This window comes from Leopardus geoffroyi, chromosome E3 (genome assembly GCF_018350155.1).
Source record: "Leopardus geoffroyi isolate Oge1 chromosome E3, O.geoffroyi_Oge1_pat1.0, whole genome shotgun sequence".
In the NCBI taxonomy this organism is placed as follows: Eukaryota; Metazoa; Chordata; class Mammalia; order Carnivora; family Felidae; genus Leopardus; species Leopardus geoffroyi.
Window position 1 is genome coordinate 13,744,304 of NC_059340.1, and position 22,081 is coordinate 13,766,384.

The window sequence follows — 22,081 nt, forward strand, 5'->3', positions numbered from 1 at the left end:
AATCAAGTATTTGCCAAGTACTCACTATATATGGAAGGCATTGTGTTTGGGATTGAAATGAAGGCACAGATTTTAAGCGGTCCCTCCTCCTCTCTGAAACTAGTCACATGTACTAAAACACCAGTAGAGTATCTAGTAAATGCCTAGTAAGTTCCCTGGGCGTTTAGTCTCTAGAAGTTCTTCAGAGGGTTGGGGGGGGGGGGGGCAGGGGCTCTGGTGCCTGGAGAAGGTTTAGCAAGGTGGTTTGACTAAAACAGGTCTTCAAAAGGCAGAATTCAGAAGCACCTGTATGTGTGTAGAGGGGACAGAGCGGGAGACGGAAATCCTGGGTGGTTATCCGGGACAGAGCAAGAGTACAACAGAGGGCCATGGAGAGGAGCTGGGGCTTTATTCTACGTATGGGGAGAAGCCATTGGAGAGTTTCAAACCGGATTGACATGACCGCATGGTCTGGTTTATATCTCAAAGGCTCACTCAGGCTGCTGGGGAGCAGCAGATTCCGTGACCATTGGTTCATTTGTGTTAAATGGCATCAGAAGCAATAATTCACACCTGAGCCATTGATTAATGTTAAGGGGGACTGCAAATAGATAAGTGCTGTGACTCTGAGCTTTGATGGTGGGTACGGGGGGAGCCAGAGTGAAAGTAGGCAGGGATAGACCTCATTTTAGTCACATTGAGCCAGGGATGGTGGTGGGACGGTCAGGTGCACGCGGTCTTTGGGAATTTGGAAAAGAAACAAAACGGGTGCCGTATTTTGCCTTTTGCTATTCCGGTTTGAAGACATTTCTGAAGATGAAGTTCAGGTAATTGCAGGAGGGTGGAAGCCATTGCGACAGCCCAAGTTGCAAGCCTCCACTTGGGACATTTGCCTTCCGGGATTATAGTTGGAAGTGGGAGGCAACACTACGGTTTTTTGGTCACTGACTCCAATTCCCGAGGACAGTTATTACAACTTCCCACGGTTTATTTCTGGAGAGTGATTGTAGCATTTCAGATTTGAGAGGCAAGTCAAGCAGACAGGTAGTTTCAGAGTCCAGAGTGCTAGCCATTCCTCTGTGGAGCCCCACGGATAGGTAGTTTCTAAAAGGCCGATGGCCTTGTCCTCCTCACTGCCTTCCTGGACTGCCTTATTGACCCGGTGCTTCAAATTTTATATCTGAACATGTTTCCTCTTTCTAGGATAAATTGAGGATGATGAATTACATGGATGGTTTATAGAAAATCACTTTAAGGGGCGCCTGGGTGGCGCAGTCGGTTAAGCGTCCGACTTCAGCCAGGTCACGATCTCGCGGTCCGTGAGTTCGAGCCCCGCGTCGGGCTCTGGGCTGATGGCTCAGAGCCTGGAGCCTGTTTCCGATTCTGTGTCTCCCTCTCTCTCTGCCCCTCCCCCGTTCATGCTCTGTCTCTCTCTGTCCCAAAAATAAATAAACAGTGAAAAAAAAAATTAAAAAAAAAAAAAAAAAAAGATGTGGCGTATGTCAAAATCCGTACAAATCAAGTGGATAGTGTTTGTTAACCTACAGGTGAAATGTTTGAGAAGACTGAGTTCTGGAACGGGAGAAAGGAAAGTACACAAATGATTCTGTTCTTCCCAGGGGCATGCTACCAGCGGCTTGTTAGGGAACTCACGGGATCTCAGAAGTCATGTAGTCCAGTCTCCGTTCCACAACTAACTCCTCAGAGTTTTTGTCATGGTCATTCTTGACATGAGCGTTCCCTTGCCATGCCCAGCGAAGAGCCAATTAGAACATTAGCTTGTTCCCCTATGGCAGCCAAGGCCGTCACAGGTGGGAAGTTTGCTCTGCAATACACATCCTTTGGTCTTAGCTCTGCCCGTGACGTCATTCGCAGAAGGTCTGCTTCCTCTTCCATGGGACGGTCATCAGGGCCTTGAAGGTGCCTCACGGCCGTGCTTACAGGCAAGACTCTGTAACTCCCCGTTCTGCGTGGTGAATGTGCACGGAGCCAGGATGGGAAATAATCACCACGAATAAGAGCTCGCTGTTGTTGAATTCACAAGAGCTTTCACGACTACGTCCGGTACCAGAGGCAGCTTCTAATCATCTCCCACCACCCCGCCCCTCCAGCAGCCTCCATGCTGGTAGAGAACCCACCCGGGAAGGAATGGAAGAAGTAATTTCCAACAGTGGCCTTTGGGAGGGGGAGACACTGAAGGACTGGTGACCTTGTGGATGGCATCCCTCGGCAACAGTGCCGGCTGAGGCTTTCCCAGTAGTCTGTGGAACAGTGCTTTGCAAACTTGAACTTGCGTATGGACGGGGGCTGCAAATTGAACTCCATGACAAGATCTAGGTGATGCTAGCGTTGCTGATCTGGGGGCCACACTTGGAATAGCGAGGTTGTAGAACACCCCGGAATCATAGTATGAGGGGGTGGATGGTTTGGGACCAGAAAGTCAAAAGTGCCTTAGAGAAACTGTCAAGAGTCCTCTCTTCCCTGATCTCTTTCCTTTAAACAATCACAGGCTCTATGATATTAGGCACAAACAAGCAACTCACACAGATTCATTCTAGAGGCATCTGTGGTGCTCATCCATAAGCTAGTCAGACAGATTGCCGGCGTTTGGCAACACCCAGGTCCCATGGGCCACAGCAGGTTGTTTGAACAGACTTGAGGAGATTCGTCATCTGTCCTCAGGAGTACGGGCGGGCATGTCTGAAAGCTGACGGAACTTTCCTTGCCAAGTGAATGCACGCTATTTCCCAAGGCAAAACCCACTTCTTGCAGTGACCTGCTGAGAACAGGATGGGAGTGGCTCTTGGAGTTTTCCCACAGTGCACTGCAGAAACATTGGTTTTAGGATATTTGATGATGCTTTGAAGGAAGAGCCTCCTCCTCTGCTACTCACCGAGTGACAGCAGCGTGAACTTGGTAGAGACCTGAGGGCCCTGATCGTGCCCGTGGGAATGAACCTCCCCCTCTTCCTCTGCAGCTCTCAGGGCACAGCAGGGGCCAGAGTGGTCCACCCGCCTTGCATCTGTGATCCCCTCCTCCCTTCTTTCCAGAACAGAAAAACTTCCTCGCCACTATGAGGAATCACAAAGGTTCGCTTCACTCCTGCATACTAGGGTAACCTGAGACCTTCTCTTTGATACCTGGACCCTGAGGAGAAGGTGGTTTTGAGGGAAAAGAAGTAGATGGAGGGATGTTGGATGATGCAGGTGACACTCGCATTCTAGAAGGATGAAGTGTGCATTGTAGTTGCAGACTCTGAAGCAGTGAGAGAATAAGCCAGTGTTGACTGTAACTTACGTCATCCCTACGTTGCGGAAGGTTAAGAAGAAACGGGGCCGGGGAGTTTTTGTATGTAGGGCCAGGGAGCTGAGAAAAGCCTAGGATAGACTCAACTCATGGGAGGGAAATTCTAACTTCCCGTCCTCATACCCCCCACCCCAGCCTCTTTACTCAGGGTCCCAGTGATTGTCTAATCTGTGCCTGAAGTCAGGTAAAACGGGTCACAGTGTGCAAAGCAAGAAGTTAGAGTGATTGATAAAATTTCAGTACATCTTTGGTACTGTTGGCTTTTTACCTTTGTCCTTGAGAAAATCATCTTTGGTAGAATTCAGAGTGTTGAAAATAAGGTTTAAACCCCACAAGCCAACCTTTGCCAACCTTGACGGACACACTGACCTCTTAGAGCGTGAATGTTACTGGCCACATGTCTCATTCCCTGGCCCCATATCATGAACGTGTTAATACCACAGACATGTACAGATCCAAGATAGGTTGCTTATTCCAGTAAAAGACCAAATGCCAAGGACGTGATACACCAAAGCCTCAGAAGGTGACCAGGATCAGATTAGCCTCACGATTATTGCCCCTTCTGACTGTGGACAGGAAACCCTCAGGCGAAGACGTTAGAAGTTAGCAGCAAGCCACGGTATAGGAGGAAGGTGTCACGTCTGCAAACAGATCTGTAAGCTTGACAGCTTTGGAGTCCTCGCTTTCCTTAGCAATGAAAATGTTGGAGGGAGGGCTGTCTTGCCACATTCTTTGCTTCTCCCTCACAGCCTCACTTGATTGTTCTGCGTGTGAAAGATAGGATGATTAGGTACCAGGAAGACTGTTTCTCAAACCAAACACCTAAAGTTGTAATTCGTTTTCAGTGCTTTGGTCCCACCTCCTGGAGAACTTCCAAAATAAGCAAATGGGCTCCTTGTCCTCCAGTCTAAGGAATGTGTGCTGTGGCTTTTGTTAGGGTGAGAGCCTTGTTCCTTAGATTTGCTGTTTATGGAGAGCAGGCAGGCTGTGTTGCATGAATACAGACTTGGGGTTGAAAGTCCTTTTAGAACTTTCCCTTGTTAGAACCCAGAAGTATCTTGTTAGGTTTTTCTTTTTCTTTTTTTGCTTTTTTTAAAAAACATTTAATCTTATTTTATTTTTATTGAAGTTTATTAATTTCTTTTGAGAGAGAGAGAGAGAGAATGTGTTTGCGTGACCTGGGGAGGGGCAGAGAGACAAGTAGAGAGAAAATCCCAAGCAGGCTCTGCACTGTTCAGTGCGGAGCCCAAGATGGGGCTCGAACCCACGAACCACGAGATCACAACCCGGAAATGGAATCACGAGTCGGATGCTCAACCGACTGAGCCACCCAGGCGCCAGAGTGGGCACTGGTTTTAAAGGTGGCTGTGCCCGTGTGTGTGAACATGCCCAGTGTCGTGTGGGGGCACCCGGTCCACAGCCAGACAGGGCTGATGAGGACGGGCCAGGCGACTGAGACCCAGCCGCTGGAGGGCAGAGGCAGAGAGGCACGGGGGATGGAAAGCAAGCAGGAGGTGATCTTGTCCAGGTGATGAATATGGAGGCCGGCTGGAGGACCCAAGGAAGAATAATGGGGATCTGTCTTTGAGGCCAAAGCGCAAAAGCTCGGGCTTTCTCTGAAACTAGTACTTGGAGTTTTTCCAGGGTGCTGACGTGATTGGAGATTTTATCCTTCCATACCTTGACTCTCCCATCAGGCCTGCACATGGTGTCCGTTCAGTTGCTTTGGGCCCAAGACTGATCCTTGGGGCCCATACAGCGGGATAAACGTGCCCTACCGTCAATAACTCCAAATCGATAAGATATATAGAGATCTTCATTAGCTCTGATTAGCTAAGCTTATCTCTGAACCTCACAGATAACGGACACTGACCTAGAAGGCCGAAGGTTTCCTGCCACTTCCATACTTTTCCCTTGGTACGTGTTCTATGCCAGCTCCTGGGAGTCTGGGGCCGTCTCTCGTTCGCCTTTGTAGCCTCAGGGCCGAGCACAGGGCTGGGCACACAAAGTGACACTAGTCTTTTCTTTGTATGAAGTGAGAAAAGCCAATTATATATATGACATTGACACTCTAGGGGGTTTTTCAAGACTTTTTGATGCCCCATCTCTACCCCCGATAGATCACAGTCTACTTTTCTCCTCCTTTTGGAGGAGAAACAGTTCGCCTTTGCTCCGATTGGCTAAGAGACTGCAAAAGAAACACAGTGCAAGCCCAGGTTGACCTTCAAGGCCACATCATTCTGTAGGCGGAAGCCATCCTAGTGGGCTGCAGTCTGCACATTCAAGGCTGAAGGCAGATTTTTGGCCTTCAGGCATCAGAAAGAAACACGGGCGTACGCTTAAGGGTGGGTGCTTTTCGTGGTGCGAGGCTTACGAGGAATAAACTTGAGATAGGTTTGAGTACATTGACCTGTAGTCTGTCGATTTTTCTTCAATGCCTGTCGTAGGTTAATCTTGGAACCTAGGTGATAGCCAAAGTAGCTTGTCTGATAATGTCAGCCTCTAACCTGCTGGTCCCCACACAGCTTTCCCAGTAGGCTTGCTGGTGTTTTGGCAGATACAACGGCTATTTTTTCCTGTTTAGGATTTTGCTTTTACTAGGAGCCCTGGAGGCCCTCGGAGGTTTGCGATACAGACTTCAGCCCACAGCTTAGCCTCCCAGATGGTAATTAATGTTTACACAAAATGACAAGCACAAAATGGAATCTCTCTGAGCCCTGCCAAGCACCCACCATTCCCCTGATCTCCCACTCTTGCAGTGTTTGAAAATTAATTTGCCTTGAACAAACAGTGGGTTTTCCTCAATTTATTTGTACAGTTTCAGTGACCGAGCAGAAGAGCTGCGAGGCTGAATGTCATCCTTCCATTCGTTCGAGTAATTGAATCTGCTAATGGAACAAACTGGTCTCTGTTTAATGATTTGAAGAAAAGACGGAGAGGAGGAAAATAAAGAAAGGTGTATGTTGGAGGAGGTAGACCTTTCCTGCAGAACACCATTGCAATGCAGAGCTCTGGAGACAGAATCCAAAACTTGGGGAGAGTTCAGAGTATTGCTGAATTAATTCAGTAGTGCAATTTTTGTTTTTATTTTATTTTATTTTATTTTATTTTATTTTATGTATACCGTTCATTGTCAAGTTAGCTAACAAACAATGTATACAGTGTGCTCTTGGTTTGGGGGGTAGATTCCCGTGATGCATCGCTCACATACAACACCCAGTGCTCATTCCAACAAGTGCTCTCCTCAATGCCTGTCACCCATTCTCCCCTTCCCCCGCCCGCCCCATCAACCCTCTTGTTGTAATAAGTATATACAAAATACTCAGTCTTTGCCAAAAGGAGATTTTGTTTGAGGTAAAAGAATAGACAAGAAGGTGTTCAAGGAATGGATATGGCTAGTAACTTTAAATAATTCAGTGTTGATTCACAGAAATAGGACGCTTCCGTATGTTTCTGGGCTTTCTAATGTTGAACATTTTCAGCATTTATTAATGTTTCCACTCTGCCTTAATTTAAAGTCTGGGTCCTTCCCCCAGCACACCTTATTTGGATGCAGTCTTCACTCCGTCTGTGTGGTGAGGTCTTGGTGGCTCTGTCATTTGGACAAAGAAATAGAGCCGTTAACTAGAAGGCTCTATGTAATGTATGTAAAGCCGTTAACTAGAAGGCTCTATGTAACGTAAAAATAGGACACACCTGTATCTAGATGCTGTGGGTCAGACATTTGAAAAGATGGATGGACACATTGCCTAATGGCCAGTGCCCCACGTAGTTTCCTTGTTGTCTTTAAGGCTTGTGCATATTGGCTGCAGTAATGACCTTGTCATGAGCACACCATAATAGGGCTCTCTAATCGAGTGTAAAGACATGGGAAGACATGAAGCACAGAAATGTGCCTTAGGGGAATTCTTCCCACTTCTCTTCTTCCTCCTTAACCATCAACATCCCCCAGTTCCTTTCTGTCCAAATACACCCAGTTAGAACCACTTGGAAATGTTGCAGAGGAGATGGAAGGCCATATCCTGTCCCCATTTCTGAAAGGCAAATATTTATCTGTCCTCCGGGTGAAGAGCTTTTTTAAAAAAATTCTGTCTCGTGGGTAAAGCAGTTTGACTACAATAAAGTCACTTTCTGAATTGACTTCTTCGATGGTGCAGTTAGATTGTCCGTGAAAGGACTCATTTAAAAACACACAGTTCAGGGGCACCTAGGTGGCTCAGTCGGTTAAGCGTCTGACTTCAGCTCAGGTCAGGATCTCACGGTTTGTGGGACACTAACCCCGTGTCAGGCTCTGTGCTGACAGCTCAGAGGCTGGAGCCTGCTTCCGTTTCTGTGTCCCCCTCTCTCTCTGCCCCTCCTCAGATCTCAGATCATGCTCTGTCTCTCTCTCTCTGTCTCTCTCTCTCTCTTTCTCTCTCTCTGTCTCTGTCTCTCTCTCTCTCTCTCTCTGTCTCTCTCGCAAAAATAAATAAATGTTAAAAAAAAAAATACATAGTTGACCCTTGAACCACCTGGGGTTCGGAGCCCTGGCACCCCCTCCTACACAGTCAAAAATGCACTGTTAACCTTTACCTACCCAAACACTTTACTAACAGCCTACTGTTGACCAGAAGCCTCACCAGTAGCATAAACTGTTGTTTGACACATATTTTGTATATGTATTATATACACTGTCTTCTTACACTAAAGTAAGCCCAGAGAAAAGAAAATATTAAGCAGATTTTAAGGAAGGGAAAATACATTCACGGTATTGTACTGTATTTATATTAAAAAAAAAAAAATCGACATGTACGTGGGCCTGCGCAGTTCAAACCTATCCTGTTCAGGGGTCAGCTGTAATGCCTTTTTTTTTTTTTTTCTTTTACGATAATAGTACATATTTACTATAGAAAGCTTGTTTTGGAAAGTTAAAAAAAAAAAAAAGAAAATTTTTAAAATGAAAAGCTGTGGTTGTTTCTGAATGATGGGATTACGATGAACATTTGATGCATATCTTTCTAATCTTTTTTCTGTGCCTGCGTATACCCACGTATACAGGTAATTTTCATTTTTGAGAGTCCATACTGGTGATAGTGCCCTTCATTTTACTTGGTAGTAATTTTGTGAAGAAATGTTTTCCATGAAACTATTTTCAACTGTAGTTTTGGGAACACCGATCGTTTAGTTTGTGCTCTATCTCATGGAAAGAACTTAATTTTTACAACCCTTTGAAGTACTTAACCGTATTTTGCCGTAAGATATTGGACGTCTGGAACCATAGTAGTTCATCACAGGGGCATAACACAGCAAATCTCAACCCTACCACTCCCAATGCCCTTTTTGTGTAATATAAGAAACATCTAGGGGCACCTGGGTGGCTCAGTCAGCTAAGCGTCCGACTTTGGCTCAGGTCATGATCTCACGGTACGTGAGTTCGAGCCCCGCGTCGAGCTCTGGGCCGACAGCTCAGAGCCTGGAGCCTGCTTCCGATTCTGTGTCTCCCTCTCTCTCTGCCCCTCCCCTGCTCATGCTCTGTCTCTCTCTCCTACAAAAATAAACAAACATTCAAAAAACAATTAAAAAACATAATGTATTCTTATTTTTTACTTTCTGGAACAAAATATATAGTCAAATTCTTATCTATACACATGATTTAAAAATGCACACAATGGGGCGCCTGGGTGGCGCAGTTGGTTAAGCGTCCGACTTCAGCCAGGTCACGATCTCGCGGTCTGGGAGTTCGAGCCCCGCGTCGGGCTCTGGGCTGATGGCTCAGAGCCTGGAGCCTGTTTCCGATTCTGTGTCTCCCTCTCTCTCTGCCCCTCCCCCGTTCATGCTTTGTCTCTCTCTGTCCCAAAAATAAATAAACGTTGAAAAAAAAAAATAAAAAAAAAAATAAAAAAAAAAAAAAAATGCACACAAAACCCTAATGAAAAGTAAAGGAGAAACAAGTAGCAAGTAATTTATAATAGCGTAACATGATTTTAAGTATGTAAATACTTACATTAGAAGACAACGAAATGGTCAGATGTTTGAATCTGTACATAGAATGGTATATAAATATGGCTGCTGCAAAAGCAGATTCATACAGGTCCGTGGGTCTTGATAATTCAGGTGCCAGGATTAGCCATACCATTGGTGTCGTGATTTACCCAAATGGTGAACAACTAACTGTGGGTTGTTCGTGACAAGACATGACATCACAGACACAGGGGCGTACAGTGGTTGCATTCCTGGAAAATCCAGTGTATTAACACTATACAAAAGTTATTTTGGGTTCATATGCAAAAACAGAGTTAGGCTCTAGATTCTTCAGCCATGCAAATGTCCAGTGGGATTTTAGAACATTAACTGAGATGTGTGGCCTTGTCCTTCTAATGTCCCTAAGAGCCACCAGTGCTGTCCAGCCACTGTGACAGCCAATCCCACTCCACAGAGTTTGAGAACTCCACTAGGGGTGGTATCCTCGAAGGAGAACCACCTCTTACATGGCTTTGACTTGCTTCTCTCTCTCTCTCTCTTTCTCTCTCTCTCTCTCTCTCTCTTTCCCTCTCTTTCTTTCCCTCTCTCTTTTTTTCTTTCCCCGCCCCCCCCTCTCATCATAAAACATAGAAGTTTGAACATAGAAGTTCTCAAAGCATTTTGGAGGTACATTTCTGAGACTTTATGGGCCCTGTCATTTTCTTATTAGGTTTGTCCCCAGGTATTACATGATTTTTGTTATTATAAAGGGGCTCATTTTTAAATTTTACTTTCTGTTCACTATTGCTGGTATGTAGAAAAGCTACTAACGTGTGTGGAGTTTTTTTATTTGCATATTTTACTGAGTGCTCTTATTCTCATACGTATATTTCTCATCTGATTGTGTTTTCTAGCTAGACTATTATTATTATTTTGTAAGTCGTTTTGCCTCTTCCTTTTTTTGTTGGTTTTCAATTAAAAAAATTTTTTTTAATGTTTATTTATTTTTGAGAGAGAGACAGTGCCAGCAGAGGAGGGCAGAGAGAGAGAGGGAGACACAGAATCGGAAACAGGCTCCAGGCTCTGGGCTGACAGCCCATGACACGAGGCTCGAACGGGGCTCGAGCTCGTGGACTGTGAGATCATGACCTGAGCTGAAGTCGGATGCTTAACCGACTGAGCCACCCAGGCACCCCTGTTAGTTCTTGATTTCAATGACAAGAATATTGTGTTTCTTACAGGTATAGTCCACATTGTCTATCACACCAAATATACCTGGTACATATTTCTGGGTTGAAGGGAAGGTACTGACCATTGAGTCATTTTCCAGTTTACTTTTATGATCAGATTTATTTGTTTTTGAGTCAGTTTTAGTAGTTATCTTTTCATAAAATCCACTTATTTTCAAATTTATTATAAACTCATGCGTTATATTTTATCTTACAGAAAATATACTCTCCATATTTGTGGTCATACCGCTATTCACATTCTCAGTTTTGTTTGCTATGTTTGTTTGTTTTTTTTTCATGCTCAGACTTTTTTAACGCATGACCAGTTTTCTTTTTAAATTTTTAATAGGTAAGGGGCACCTGGGTGGCTCAGTTGGTTAGGTGTCTGGCTCTTGATCTGGCTCAGATGTTGATCTCGGGGTCTTGAGTTCAAACCCCACCCACATTGGGCTCTGTGCTGGGTTGGGGCGTGGAGCCTACTTTAAAAAAAATTGGTTTTTTTTTAATAGGTAACATGATCACATGACTCAAAAATTTAAATATATATGTATGTATACAGTCAAATAATCTCCCCCTCCTCCCGCTCCCTAAATGTCTGGTTTTCCTGCCTGAGCCCCCAGACGGGAAACCACTGTCACTGGTATCTTAGATACTCCTCCAGAGCTCCTTTATGCATAAAGTAAAAATGAATGTATATTATTTTTCTTCTGTTTTTCACAGAAGCTAGCACTATGCCGTATGTGATATATACAGAGTTGATTCCTTTCCAGGCTGTAGTACCTTCCACGCTGTGGATATACCAGATTTGTACGTAACCAATGTCCGAGTTCCTCTTTCTTTCCAAATTTGCGATTCAAACCATGATGTTGTTTCATTGTGTCTATAGGGCTCCAGTCAAAAGAATTCCATGAGTTTCTTGGCCAAGTGTTGCCAAATTACCCTCCACTGAAGTTGTGGGCTTTCTATTCTACTAGTAAAGTACAGTCGCGGGCCCATTTTCCCCAACGAACTTGTATCAGATGTGTATCGAAAGGAAACAGGAGTTTTCCTAATCTGCCCTTATCTTTAAAAAAAAAAAAAATGTATTGTGTTTGAGTCAAGGTTATTTTTTTTTAACATTTTTTAAAGTTTCTTATTTATTATGTATTTTTGAGAAAGAGGGGTGTGAGCAGGGGAGGGGCAGAGAGAGAGGGAGAATCTCAAGCAGCCTCACTCTCAGCACGGAGCCGAACGTGGGGCTCGAACTCACAAAACCACGAGATTATGACCTGGGCCAGAAATCAAGAGTCGGACGCTTACCTGACTGAGCCACCCAGGCGCCCCTGAGTCAAGTTTATTGAGATATAGTTTACATGTAGTAAATTCACCCTTTTTACTGTATACTGTGCAGTGTCATTTTAACTTGCATGTATTTTATTATAAGCATGATGTGTTATTTTTATAATCACAGGAAGGGCGATTCTAAAACCCCAAAATGTAATGAGTAACACTTGTAAATAAGACTGGTCCATTTGCACATTCTTATTTCTTTCAACCTCAGCAAATTTCATCCTTTGGCAAACTCAGAGCACACAGAGCAATACAAAATGATTTTTTTTTTTAATGTGTTCATGCCAATTTTGGAGAAGCACAGTAAGACAAATTGACTGTCAAGATGGAAAAGCTTAACTGGGAAGATACATTTATTGAATAATTGAAAGGAAGAGGAAATGCATTACCGATTAGCCACAAAAATGCATGACGCCTAATCTGTGCCTCAAGAGACTCATGTAAATGGGGAGTCATAAAACTGTCTCAGCCCCCGAGTTCTTACCAGCCTTCTAACCTGCCACCCTCGCTTCTGGGTTGCAGGAGTAGGGCATCGGCAGACTGATGATCGCTTTCAGGTTTAGCTGAAGTCCAAGTGTTCTAGCAACTCTTTGTAGCTTTCCTACCCCTTCGCACTGTCTCTCTGTACCAAATATTGTAATGGACTCTTGGATTTTACCATTACCTGCTTTGTTCAGGATTTTTGGTTCGGAGGGGGCAGCAATGCGTAAATCAGAGAAAAAGCAATTAATGGTGGCAAGAGTTAGGACTAGAACAAAAGCCCTCTGATTCATTAAACAGCCAGGTGACCTCCATCAAGTGCGTTCCCCAACTTCTCGGGGCTCATTCGCCGTCTAATCGGAGAGGATTGGATAATAAGATCCTTGCTACTCACAGAAAGAGCCAAGGCTCAGTAGTATCACCTGGGAAATAGAAAGGGAGACTCTGGAGCCCCATCCCAGAGTTCCTGAGTCCAAATTGGCATTTTAATCAGGTGTGCAGGTCATTTGTATGCACCTTCAAATGCATGGTTTTCCCAGATTCTGGTCTCACACCGAAATTCTGGGCTTCTGGGTTCCCGGAGTCATTCGTCATAGCCCCATAGGAATTTGCAGGGCTCACTAGGGAGATTTCGGCATTCCTGTGCACCCCCCTCTGGTTGTCCAGGATGGTGATCCAGTCTGCTCCCCGCCCCCCTAACTCTAGCTGTGTCTAGGTTGGTACTAACCGACAGTGACAAGGGGGCAACAGAGGAGACACGAAAGCCAACCCCCTTTGTCTTTACAGAGCCTTGGGAAGCAAGCCCAAGGCTGCGCCACGCCCCCTGCCAACTTGGCTGTGTTGTCCTCATTCTAGAGGCTCATTAAATAAAGAACGAGGAGATAAATATAGTCAAAGTACATAGACGAAGCACTTATCTATGTGTTTCTAATGTGCTTCCTTACCGGCATAAGGAAAATCGAAACGATGTTCTCTGGGTGGTGTCCCTTGGAAAAATGAAACTTTCTTTTATGTCAGAGAGAAACTTCGTTTGGACACTGATTTGGGGCGGGGGAACATGAATTTGAATTTAAATTTAATGAGATGGAAAATATTTATGTATTTCTCCTTCACCTTCCCAGCCTGGAGAGAACAAAGCACTTCAAAAGGAGAGAAATGTGTTCCTGCCGTTATAGCAAGCATAATGATCCTAATTAGCCGTCGGGAGTGTCAGAGTGGGAAGAACCCTTGCTTATGCATCCAGAACTTCTCACTGAGGAAAATCTCTTAGACCGTGTCCTGTTAGGATGTCTGGGGTGGTAGTGCTTCTGCCACGGACCTAACTAACCAGCTTGTGTTGTAGGAAGCCGGTGTATTTCAGTGAGCTCGTGTAATTTCTTGCTGTGGAAATGATAGAAAAAACATTGAAAGCAAAGCCCAACCAGAGCCCCTAGGTGTGAATGTCTGGAGATAAAGGATCTTCTCTCCTTATTTAGGAGTTCGGGCTGAACGGGGCCTGTCCACATCAAGAATCTTGATGGGGCGCCTGGGTGGCTCAGTCGGTTGGGCGTCCGACTTCAGCTCAGGTCATGATCTCACGGTTCGTGATTTTGAGCCCCGCGTCGGGCTCTGTGCCGACAGCTCAGAGCCTGGAGCCTGCTTCCGATTCTGTGTCTCCTTCTCTCTCTGCCCCTCCCCTGCTCATGCTCTGTCTCTCTCTGTCTCAGAAATAAATAAAAACACTTACAAATTAAAAAAAAGAAAAAAAAAGAATCTTGATGTTCTGTCTCAGCCCTCAAGTTTGTGGAATTCATAAAATTTCAGCTTATCGTTAGCAAAAATCTTCCCAGAAAGGCTCTGAAGGACAGCACTGGATGGAAATATGTGTGAGTGGGATGCCAGGAGTCTAGAATTACTTTTCACCGAGGTCTTATTGGATGCTTTATCCTTTGGTGGCTGAAACATGCCAAGAGGGGACTTTCTTTGCATACTGCCCGTGCAGTTGTAAAGATAGCCAGGGTCACATTAGCCCCAAAATGTGCCTTGTTTATAAACCCAGTTTGCTTCTGCTTTTGTGCATGTTATAGGCTTGATCTCTTTTTTTTTTTTTTTTTTACCAAAAGAACGTTTAAAATAATGGGTCACTTTGATGCAAATTCCAGGGGAGAAAGATGGCAAGTGTGTGTACCTAAGAGGACATCCACAGAAATTGCTAGGACCACTGAGAATACCATGTACTTTCCACACTCGATCCAGTGAGATTGGAAGAGAAAGCTGGGGGCCCAGAGTAGTTTATTTTGGAATGCCTGGAACACATCCTCATTTCAGAGAGTATCGTAATCGGTTCTCTCCCTATTTCTGAGCTGTGCGATAATAAAAGGATGGCTTTTTTAGCACAAAGTAGTGAGAAGGGTCATTCCCTGCCCCCCCTCCCCGATGTATACAAAAGCGTAACTCATCAATAGGGACATTTCTTTCTATTTAATGTCGTATTTGTCTTTCATTCTTCTGTTAGAGGATTTTATGGAGTTTGGCTTATGCAGTGATCAAATAAACACTCTGTGAGATGTGGCATAGATGTTTGGGGCTTTGGAGAGGAGCAGATCTTTTAAATTCATAACAGGAATTTTGCCTCCTCATTCAGCACTGCACCCTTCCGCTGGCCGGGGGCGTGGGGGACCCTTTAAAAGGTCTGGCTTTGTATAGCTGACTGTAAATTGACTTGAATTCATGTTTGCACCTTGGATCTCAGACGTTGCTAGGATCACTTGGCGAGCACGAGGAGGCCCGCCGTTTGACCACAGTTTAGCACTTGCCAAACAAAAAATTATTTCTGTAAATGTCAAGTGTGTCTCATCAGTCAGAATGGGAAGGGGGAAGACGCAAGGCCAAGAAGGAACATCTGTGCGTGGTTCAATAACATTTGCTTCACTTGCTGTTTGAAAACACCGCTCTTTTGTATATTCGAGAACTGTATGGGTTTTAAAAGGGAGAGATCAACTTGCCGGCTATTGTTTCTTAATTTTACTGCGTGAAAGGTTTTGTCAAGACTAAGGAAGACATCCACTTTCAGACCCTGGTGGCCTAGGCTGCTTTCTGGAATGCAGCCTCCTCCGGCCGGCCGTCTTTCCCTGTTCACAGTGTGCTCGTGTCCCGCACGTGGTAATGTGAGGACAGGAAGCCAGGAGGCGGCCCTGGGCCATCCCGCGTCATTGAGACCGTGCGACCCGGAATCCGGGCTTGGACTTGGCTTTCAGCTCCTCGTTTCACACTCACGTGTCATTACCTGTGGTTTTGTCTTTGCTCTCCCCCCACCCCGCACAGATCCGGAGTTAGGTGTCGGCACACTGCCCGAACATGACAGCCAGGATGCAGGGCCGATTGTCCCCAAGATATCCGGTCTAGAGAGAAGCCAGGAGAAGAGCCAGGACTGTTGCAAAGAGCCCATCTTTGAGCCCGTGGTGCTTAAAGACCCCTGCCCTCAGGTCCCCCAGCCGCTACCCCAGCCCCAGGCGGAACCCCAGCCCCGAGCTCCTTCTCCAGACCCCGACCTGGTGCGGCGCACAGAGGCCCCGCCTCAGCCCCCACGTCCAAGCACACAGCCACCACAGGCGCCCCCAGAGGCCCAGCTTCAGCCCGCCCCTCAGCCTCCGGTGCAGAGGCCGCCGAGGCCGCAGTCCCCCACCCAGCTGCTCCACCAGAGTCTCCCGCCTGTGCAGGCCCATCCCTCATCCCAGAGCCTCACCCAGCCATTGTCCGCCTACAACAGCAGTAGCTTAAGCCTCAACAGCTTAAGGTGAGCAACCTGCTTTTTTGTTGTTGTTGTTGTTGTTGTTGTTTTGGCCTGACTTTTGCCGTCTTCTTTGGGACCTGCTGGCAGGAGTGGGGAAGGGGTTCCCAAGGACAGTGCAAACACTGACACTGTGTTCCCCGGGAGGCAGAGACCAGGGGACAAGGAGAGGGCCCCGTGAGGCTCGGGGCTCTTGGGAGAGGGCAGGTTGGCCTGGGTTGGGGAGACAGGACGTTGTGAAGAACTAAAACAGCTGCAGAGACTCCTGGGGGGGGGGGCGCAAAGGCAGGAAGGGGAGGGAGTGTGCATAAGACACAGTGTAGAGGGGAGCTCCCCACCCTGTCCCGGAGAGAGGCCACAAGGGGAAACCTATCAGCACCCAGTGCTATGAGATTAAAAAAAAATTTTTTTTAACATTTATTTATTTTTGTGTGTGAGAGAGAGAGCACATGCAGGGGAGGGGCAGAGAGAGAGAGAGGGAGACACAGCATCCGAAGCAGGCTCCAGATTCTGAGCTGTCAGCGCAGAGCCCGACGTGGGGCTCGAACCCACAAACTATGAGATCGTGACTTGAGCCGAAGTCAGAGGCTTAACCGACTGAGCCACCCAGGCGCCCCCAGCGTTAGGAGATTGTTAGAAGGGAGGGCTTTGCCCCCATGAGAGGATTTGCTGCAACTCCAGAGTCAGGAAGATGGGGACCAGGGGACTCCGGTTGAGGTTTTCCCGTTACGATGTACTTCTTCCAAGGTGGGTCAGAGGGGCGTGGGAGAAGCTAGCTGGACTGGAGACAGAGAAGCTCCCGTGTGGCGATCCAGGCTCTCCTGCCTTGTCTTTGCCAAACTACAAAGGAAAGTGTTCAGAGTAGCTCAGTGAAGGAACCGCCGAGGAAAGGGAGACAGAATCCCGGGTGTGGGGCCAAGCCTGGCCCACCCTCGCTTGCCCCGGAGGTCGTAATTCTAACCTAGTAGGGCTTTGCTTTCCTTGTGACGTGACCGAGGGGGGGGGTTCTGGGGGCGGGCTGTTTTCCTGTCTAGGACAGGGGAAGGAAACTGCCTCTGCCAGGGTTCATTTCTGTGGCCCTCCAGACCACAGCGGTGATGAGGGGCTCCCTGGTTCACCTTCCTATCTGTGTGCTTCTCCATCAAGGGGCAGCAGTCAGACAGGGTGAGCTCAGGCCGTTGTTCTCGTCCATCTTTGTAAAGTGGAGGAAATGTGGCTAGTGGAGGACGGACAGAAGGCGCAGGGTTTCTAGGGGCAGAGGTGAGAATCTGGCCACAGAGCGGGAGCCGACGTGAGTTTCCGGCCGCCATCGGGTCACCAAGTGTTCACCGCTGAGAGAGAGAGAGGGAGAGCATAAGCAGGGGAAAGAGAGAAGGAGAGAGAGAATCCCAGCAGGCTCTGTGCCCTCAGTGCAGAGCCCAGTGCGGGGCTCGATCCCACAAACCATGAGCTCATGACCTGAGCCGAAACCAAGAGTCAGACGTTCAACCCACTGAGCCACCCAGGCGCCCCTGTGGTTATGATTTTAGCAGAGGCTTCTTGTGGGCCTGAGGGAGGGTCTATAAAGAAGGAGCAGGAAAAAGCATTGCACGGCTTTGGGCAGTGAGATAGGATTCTTTTTTTTTTTTTTTTTTTTTGAGAAAATAAATTGCTTACCTCTTTTTTCCTTCTTTCCTTTTTTTTTTTTGGTCACTCCAACAGCAGTAGCAGAAGCAGCACCCCAGCAAAGACTCAGCCCGCCCCGCCTCACATCTCTCACCACCCTTCGGCCTCCCCGTTCCCCCTCTCACTGCCCAACCACAGCCCCTTGCACAGCTTCACACCCACCCTCCAGCCCCCCGCACACTCACATCACCCCAATATGTTCGCCCCTCCCACGGCTCTGCCTCCGCCACCACCTCTGACTTCAGGGAGTCTGCAGGTCCCCGGACACCCGGCTGGAAGCACTTACTCAGGTAGGAGGGGGGGCCGACCTCGCCCACCTGCCCTCCCGTCTCCCACGCTTGGGGCCTCACCACTGCCTGTGTGTCCTTCATGGCTAGGTTTTATCGACTGACCAGCTGCTGCTTTATAGTAGAGGCTCTCGGAACCCGCCTCCGGTCCTTCATGGGCTGAGGCTTGGCAGAACTACACGCCGCCCCCTACCCACCTAGCACAGCCCAGGAGGCTCGGACACAGCCAAAGGGAAGCCAGCTGGTTGGAAGTCCAGAGGCTTTTCCAAATAAGGCCACGCACTACGTGGTAAAACACGGATTACATACGCCCGGTCATCCCGTTCGAGGGACGGAAACTTCACCAGGCCCGCGACTGTTCTGTTCCAGTCTCTTTAAATTCCATCCTGGGTTAAGGGGGTTGTTTTCAAGGAGTAGGGCCTTCTGCGTTCTTGGGAGGGGAAGATGCACTTTTCGCTCCGAGGTATCCCAGAGTTTTAAGTGTTAACAAAATCCAGCCTTAGATATTGGCTTCTTCTCTCCTCACCTGTATTGACCAGGCTGGTATCCCAAGTTTGGGCCCCTGTAGCCGTGCTGTCCCACTGTGGCAGACATTCCCCCTTGAAGACGAGGGCATGGGAACACAGCCAGGTTAACAGAGATCAGTGTACACTCAACGATGTTAATTCCTTGAACCATCAATGTTGTCCCCCTGTGGTAGATGAGGGAGCTGAGACCCAGGTGGGTGATATCCCCACCCCCCCGCCACACCCAGGCTCCCTGAGCTGGCGGTCACAGAGCCGAAAACTGACCTCTGGCTGTTCGGCCTGGAGCCTGGTCCCCGAAAGCCTAGGGGCTGGAAGAACGCAATCCCATTGTGACTGGGCGTCAGGATCCTCCGGTTGGTTGTTTCCTTCCATCCGGGGGCACAGGGGCCCTCGAGGGTGCCCTCGGCCCCGCCGACCTCTCTGATCAGGGCCTCGGGTGTCCTTATCCAAAGGATACCACTGGGGGGGGGGGGGGAAGCATCACCCTCTCCCTTTCCTTCTTTTCCAGAGCAAGACATCTTGCGACAGGAACTGAACACACGCTTTCTGGCCTCTCAGAGTGCTGACCGCGGGGCTTCCCTGGGCCCTCCGCCCTACCTGCGGACCGAGTTCCACCAGCACCAGCACCAGCACCAGCACACGCACCAGCACACGCACCAGCACACCTTCACGCCGTTCCCCCACGCCATCCCCCCCACCGCCATCATGCCGACGCCAGCACCTCCCATGGTGCGTACCCCAGGCAGAAATGTGAGGATAAGTAGAGCACGACTCTCTTTTGTGCAGCACGCCGGGGCGGAATGGGCCGTCGGGGCACAGGAGACCGGGTGGGGAGCGCTGGCCACGTAGGGGCCTCCTTTGGCCTCGTCCGTCTTGGCTGGAGAGAAGGGAGTGCGCCCTGCTCCGGGCAGCGCTGACCCGGGGCCCGAGGCAGGAGCCTCTTTCTAGCAAGTTCTGGCCAGCACTGTGTGTGCGCGTGGGCGGAGGGGAGGGTATTTTACATGCCCTCCAAGCAGTCCCAGCCAGTGTCGGTAGTTAACTTCTTCAAGGGCAGTTGTGCCTTTTTGAGCACCTTGGGGGGGTCGCCACCAGGTGTAAAAATGTATCTGTCGGTGCTTCGCACCGAGTAATAATAGCAAACAGATGCTCATAGAATACTGGGAGTCAGGAGGAGGGCGGAGGAGGGGAGAGAGCCGTCAGAAGAGGTGGACTGTATCTGTTACCCCCTGCTCTTTCAGGGGGCTCCCCAAGCCTGTTTTGTTGGGGGCGGGGGTTATATTTTTTGTATTTCATGAGACGGTGCCCAAGCCTGGCATCCTGCTCTGTCAGCAAGTGGCCAGGGAGCGATGCACCCACAGGGGCAGAAGTCGGCCCCGTGACGAGAGCTGCCATTGCCAAGGACGTGATCTTGGTCTTGACCCGGGGCTGGCCCTTGCTGGATGAGCCACCTGGGATTTGTTTTTCTTTTTTAACTTACAAACTGTAACAAACAGTCCCATATTAGGGTGCTAAGTATTCTGAGATAGAGCCCTGTCTGCCACAGTGAGTATTAGAGTGTTTTACTGACTTAATTTTTCATATTTAAGGACATACTTGATTTGAAGGCAGTTAGTGTCGGCATGGCGAGAATAGATTTGAATTCCGTGATTTTAAGAGGTGCGCCCTTCACCAAACTTTGCGTCCTCTCCTCCCTCCCCCTCCCATTTTGTTCTACTTAATGTTTTTAAAGATGGAATTTTAAAGTTTATCTTGTAAGTTTTATTTAGGAGAACATTAGAGATGAGGCCTTGGGACCAAAATGTTTTCCTATAGTAAATCCTGTATGTTTTTTTTTTTCTTCTGGATGAATTGTTGTCCTTCTCAACAGTTACGTTTTTTTAAGGGCTTAATATTTGGGGAAAGAGTTTATGGCAGCCTGAGTGGGCTGTTAAATCAAATCTAACTAAGGGGGGGTTGTAGCACCAGGACGTTGACGTTATTTAGAGGAAGCGGTGGGATACTCTTTTCTGCTCAAAAGAAAAGTTCCAAGACCTCTCCCAGATTCCTTTATATTTGGGTCTAATACGTTTCAGCAGGTGGCTGAACATACAGTTCTTCAGCCACAAGGAAGATGGAAATGGAGGGAACTCTCTGGATAAATCAGACCAAATGCTCGCTTCTCTTTGATGTATCTGAATAATTGCCCCTTTTCTCCAGTTTCAAGGTCTGGTTTATGCCGGTCTCTAAATGGAGACCGAAATGACTCTCCGGTGTGGCCAGGACCGCAATGCACCGTCTGGGTTTTCACTTTGGTTTCCCCTGTCTTGTCGGAGGGACTCAGGAGTCGAGAACGGTTTCTCACGTACAACGAGGTCGTGGAGTCTGTTGACAGCCTAATTAACGGCGGAGAAGCTCGCTCAGGGCTGCCTCCGCCGAAGCCGTGAACAGAAATGTAGACTCTTTAAGTAACTAGCTTTTGCTTTGATCCCTTTACAGTTTGACAAATACCCTACAAAAGTTGACCCATTCTACCGGCACAGTGTGAGTCTTGTTACCATGCTACACATTCAATGTAACTGCTTTTCCATTTTTGTCCTCTTGCCACAGATCAGTAAATGACTAGCAGCCTTCCTTAATCATCTTTGCGAGAATTCCCATTGCGCCTCGTCACTTTGGATGCTTGCTTTTGTGACGTTTGCTTCTGGTAAAGATGCAGTATCCTCTTCCGAATCAAAAGATCATTAGCGCGCCTGACACCTTAAAGCACAGGTGAACCTCACTGCGAGCCAGGCGTCTGTCCTCAAAGTGGGGGGTCTGCACTTGAATCACTGTGGCCGCAGGAGACCCTGGAATCACAGGATTTCAGGAATCGCCCAAAACATCCTTAACACAGATTTCCCAGAATCCAACGTGAAGTATTTCTTCCGAACAGAATGTCGTTCGTCTTTTTTGACTCCTAAGTCCTCCAAAAGCAGATTCTCATTTCCTCCTGACTAAATGTAGACCCCTCTCCCACGTGGCTGGTCGTGTTCTCCTGGGCTTGTTACAACCAAAACCAAAAACTATCATTTCAGTAAAAGAGGGTCCTAAGATTGAAATACATGGTTTTTCCCCTTTAGCCTCATTCTTCTTTATGTAACAAAAAAATTTTTTCTCTTATGCCACGTTAAAGAGTACGGTTCTAGAACTGAAATCGGCACCAGCCTATTTGGATACATTTCAGTTGAGACGTGAGACGAGGGCTTTACTTATATATCTTTTAAGACAAACACCTTGTACATCTTACCATGATATTTTGATTATGGAGTGAATACTGCATCCTTCTTACCTGAAATTTTGCAAGTTTCTTTGCTCAGTGGTTTATTCATATTTTTCAAGCGACACCAGAAAGAAAGAAGAGGAGTAATTTCTTGTAGCCACGTTGTCCATCCGTCCTCACCTATGCTTGCTTGGAAAGAAGTGCTCCTCAGTAGATCAGCAAAGCCTGTGAGCTCATTCCTACTCTGAACCAGATAATCAGACACTGCCTTAGTCCAGAATGTAGCCAGCCGAGAAGTCAAACCTGCACGATATTAGAAATCAATTAAGCAT

General features: G+C 47.5%; 1 protein-coding gene across 7 annotated transcripts in view; it reads left to right on the top strand.

Annotated features, from left to right (window-relative positions):
- Positions 1-22,081, top strand: part of AUTS2 (activator of transcription and developmental regulator AUTS2) — a 1,121,759-nt gene that overhangs the window by 1,075,984 nt on the left and 23,694 nt on the right. For 3 of the 7 annotated variants that reach the window (XM_045461460.1, XM_045461465.1, XM_045461466.1), the window contains 4 exons: positions 15,567-16,038; positions 17,734-17,987; positions 19,020-19,261; positions 20,987-21,031. In XM_045461460.1, coding sequence (XP_045317416.1) covers positions 15,567-16,038; positions 17,734-17,987; positions 19,020-19,261; positions 20,987-21,031 — 1,013 coding nt within the window. The remainder of the gene's footprint in view (positions 1-15,566; positions 16,039-17,733; positions 17,988-19,019; positions 19,262-20,986; positions 21,032-22,081) is intronic. The other 4 variants (XM_045461461.1, XM_045461462.1, XM_045461463.1 and 1 more) reach the window with 4 other exon arrangements.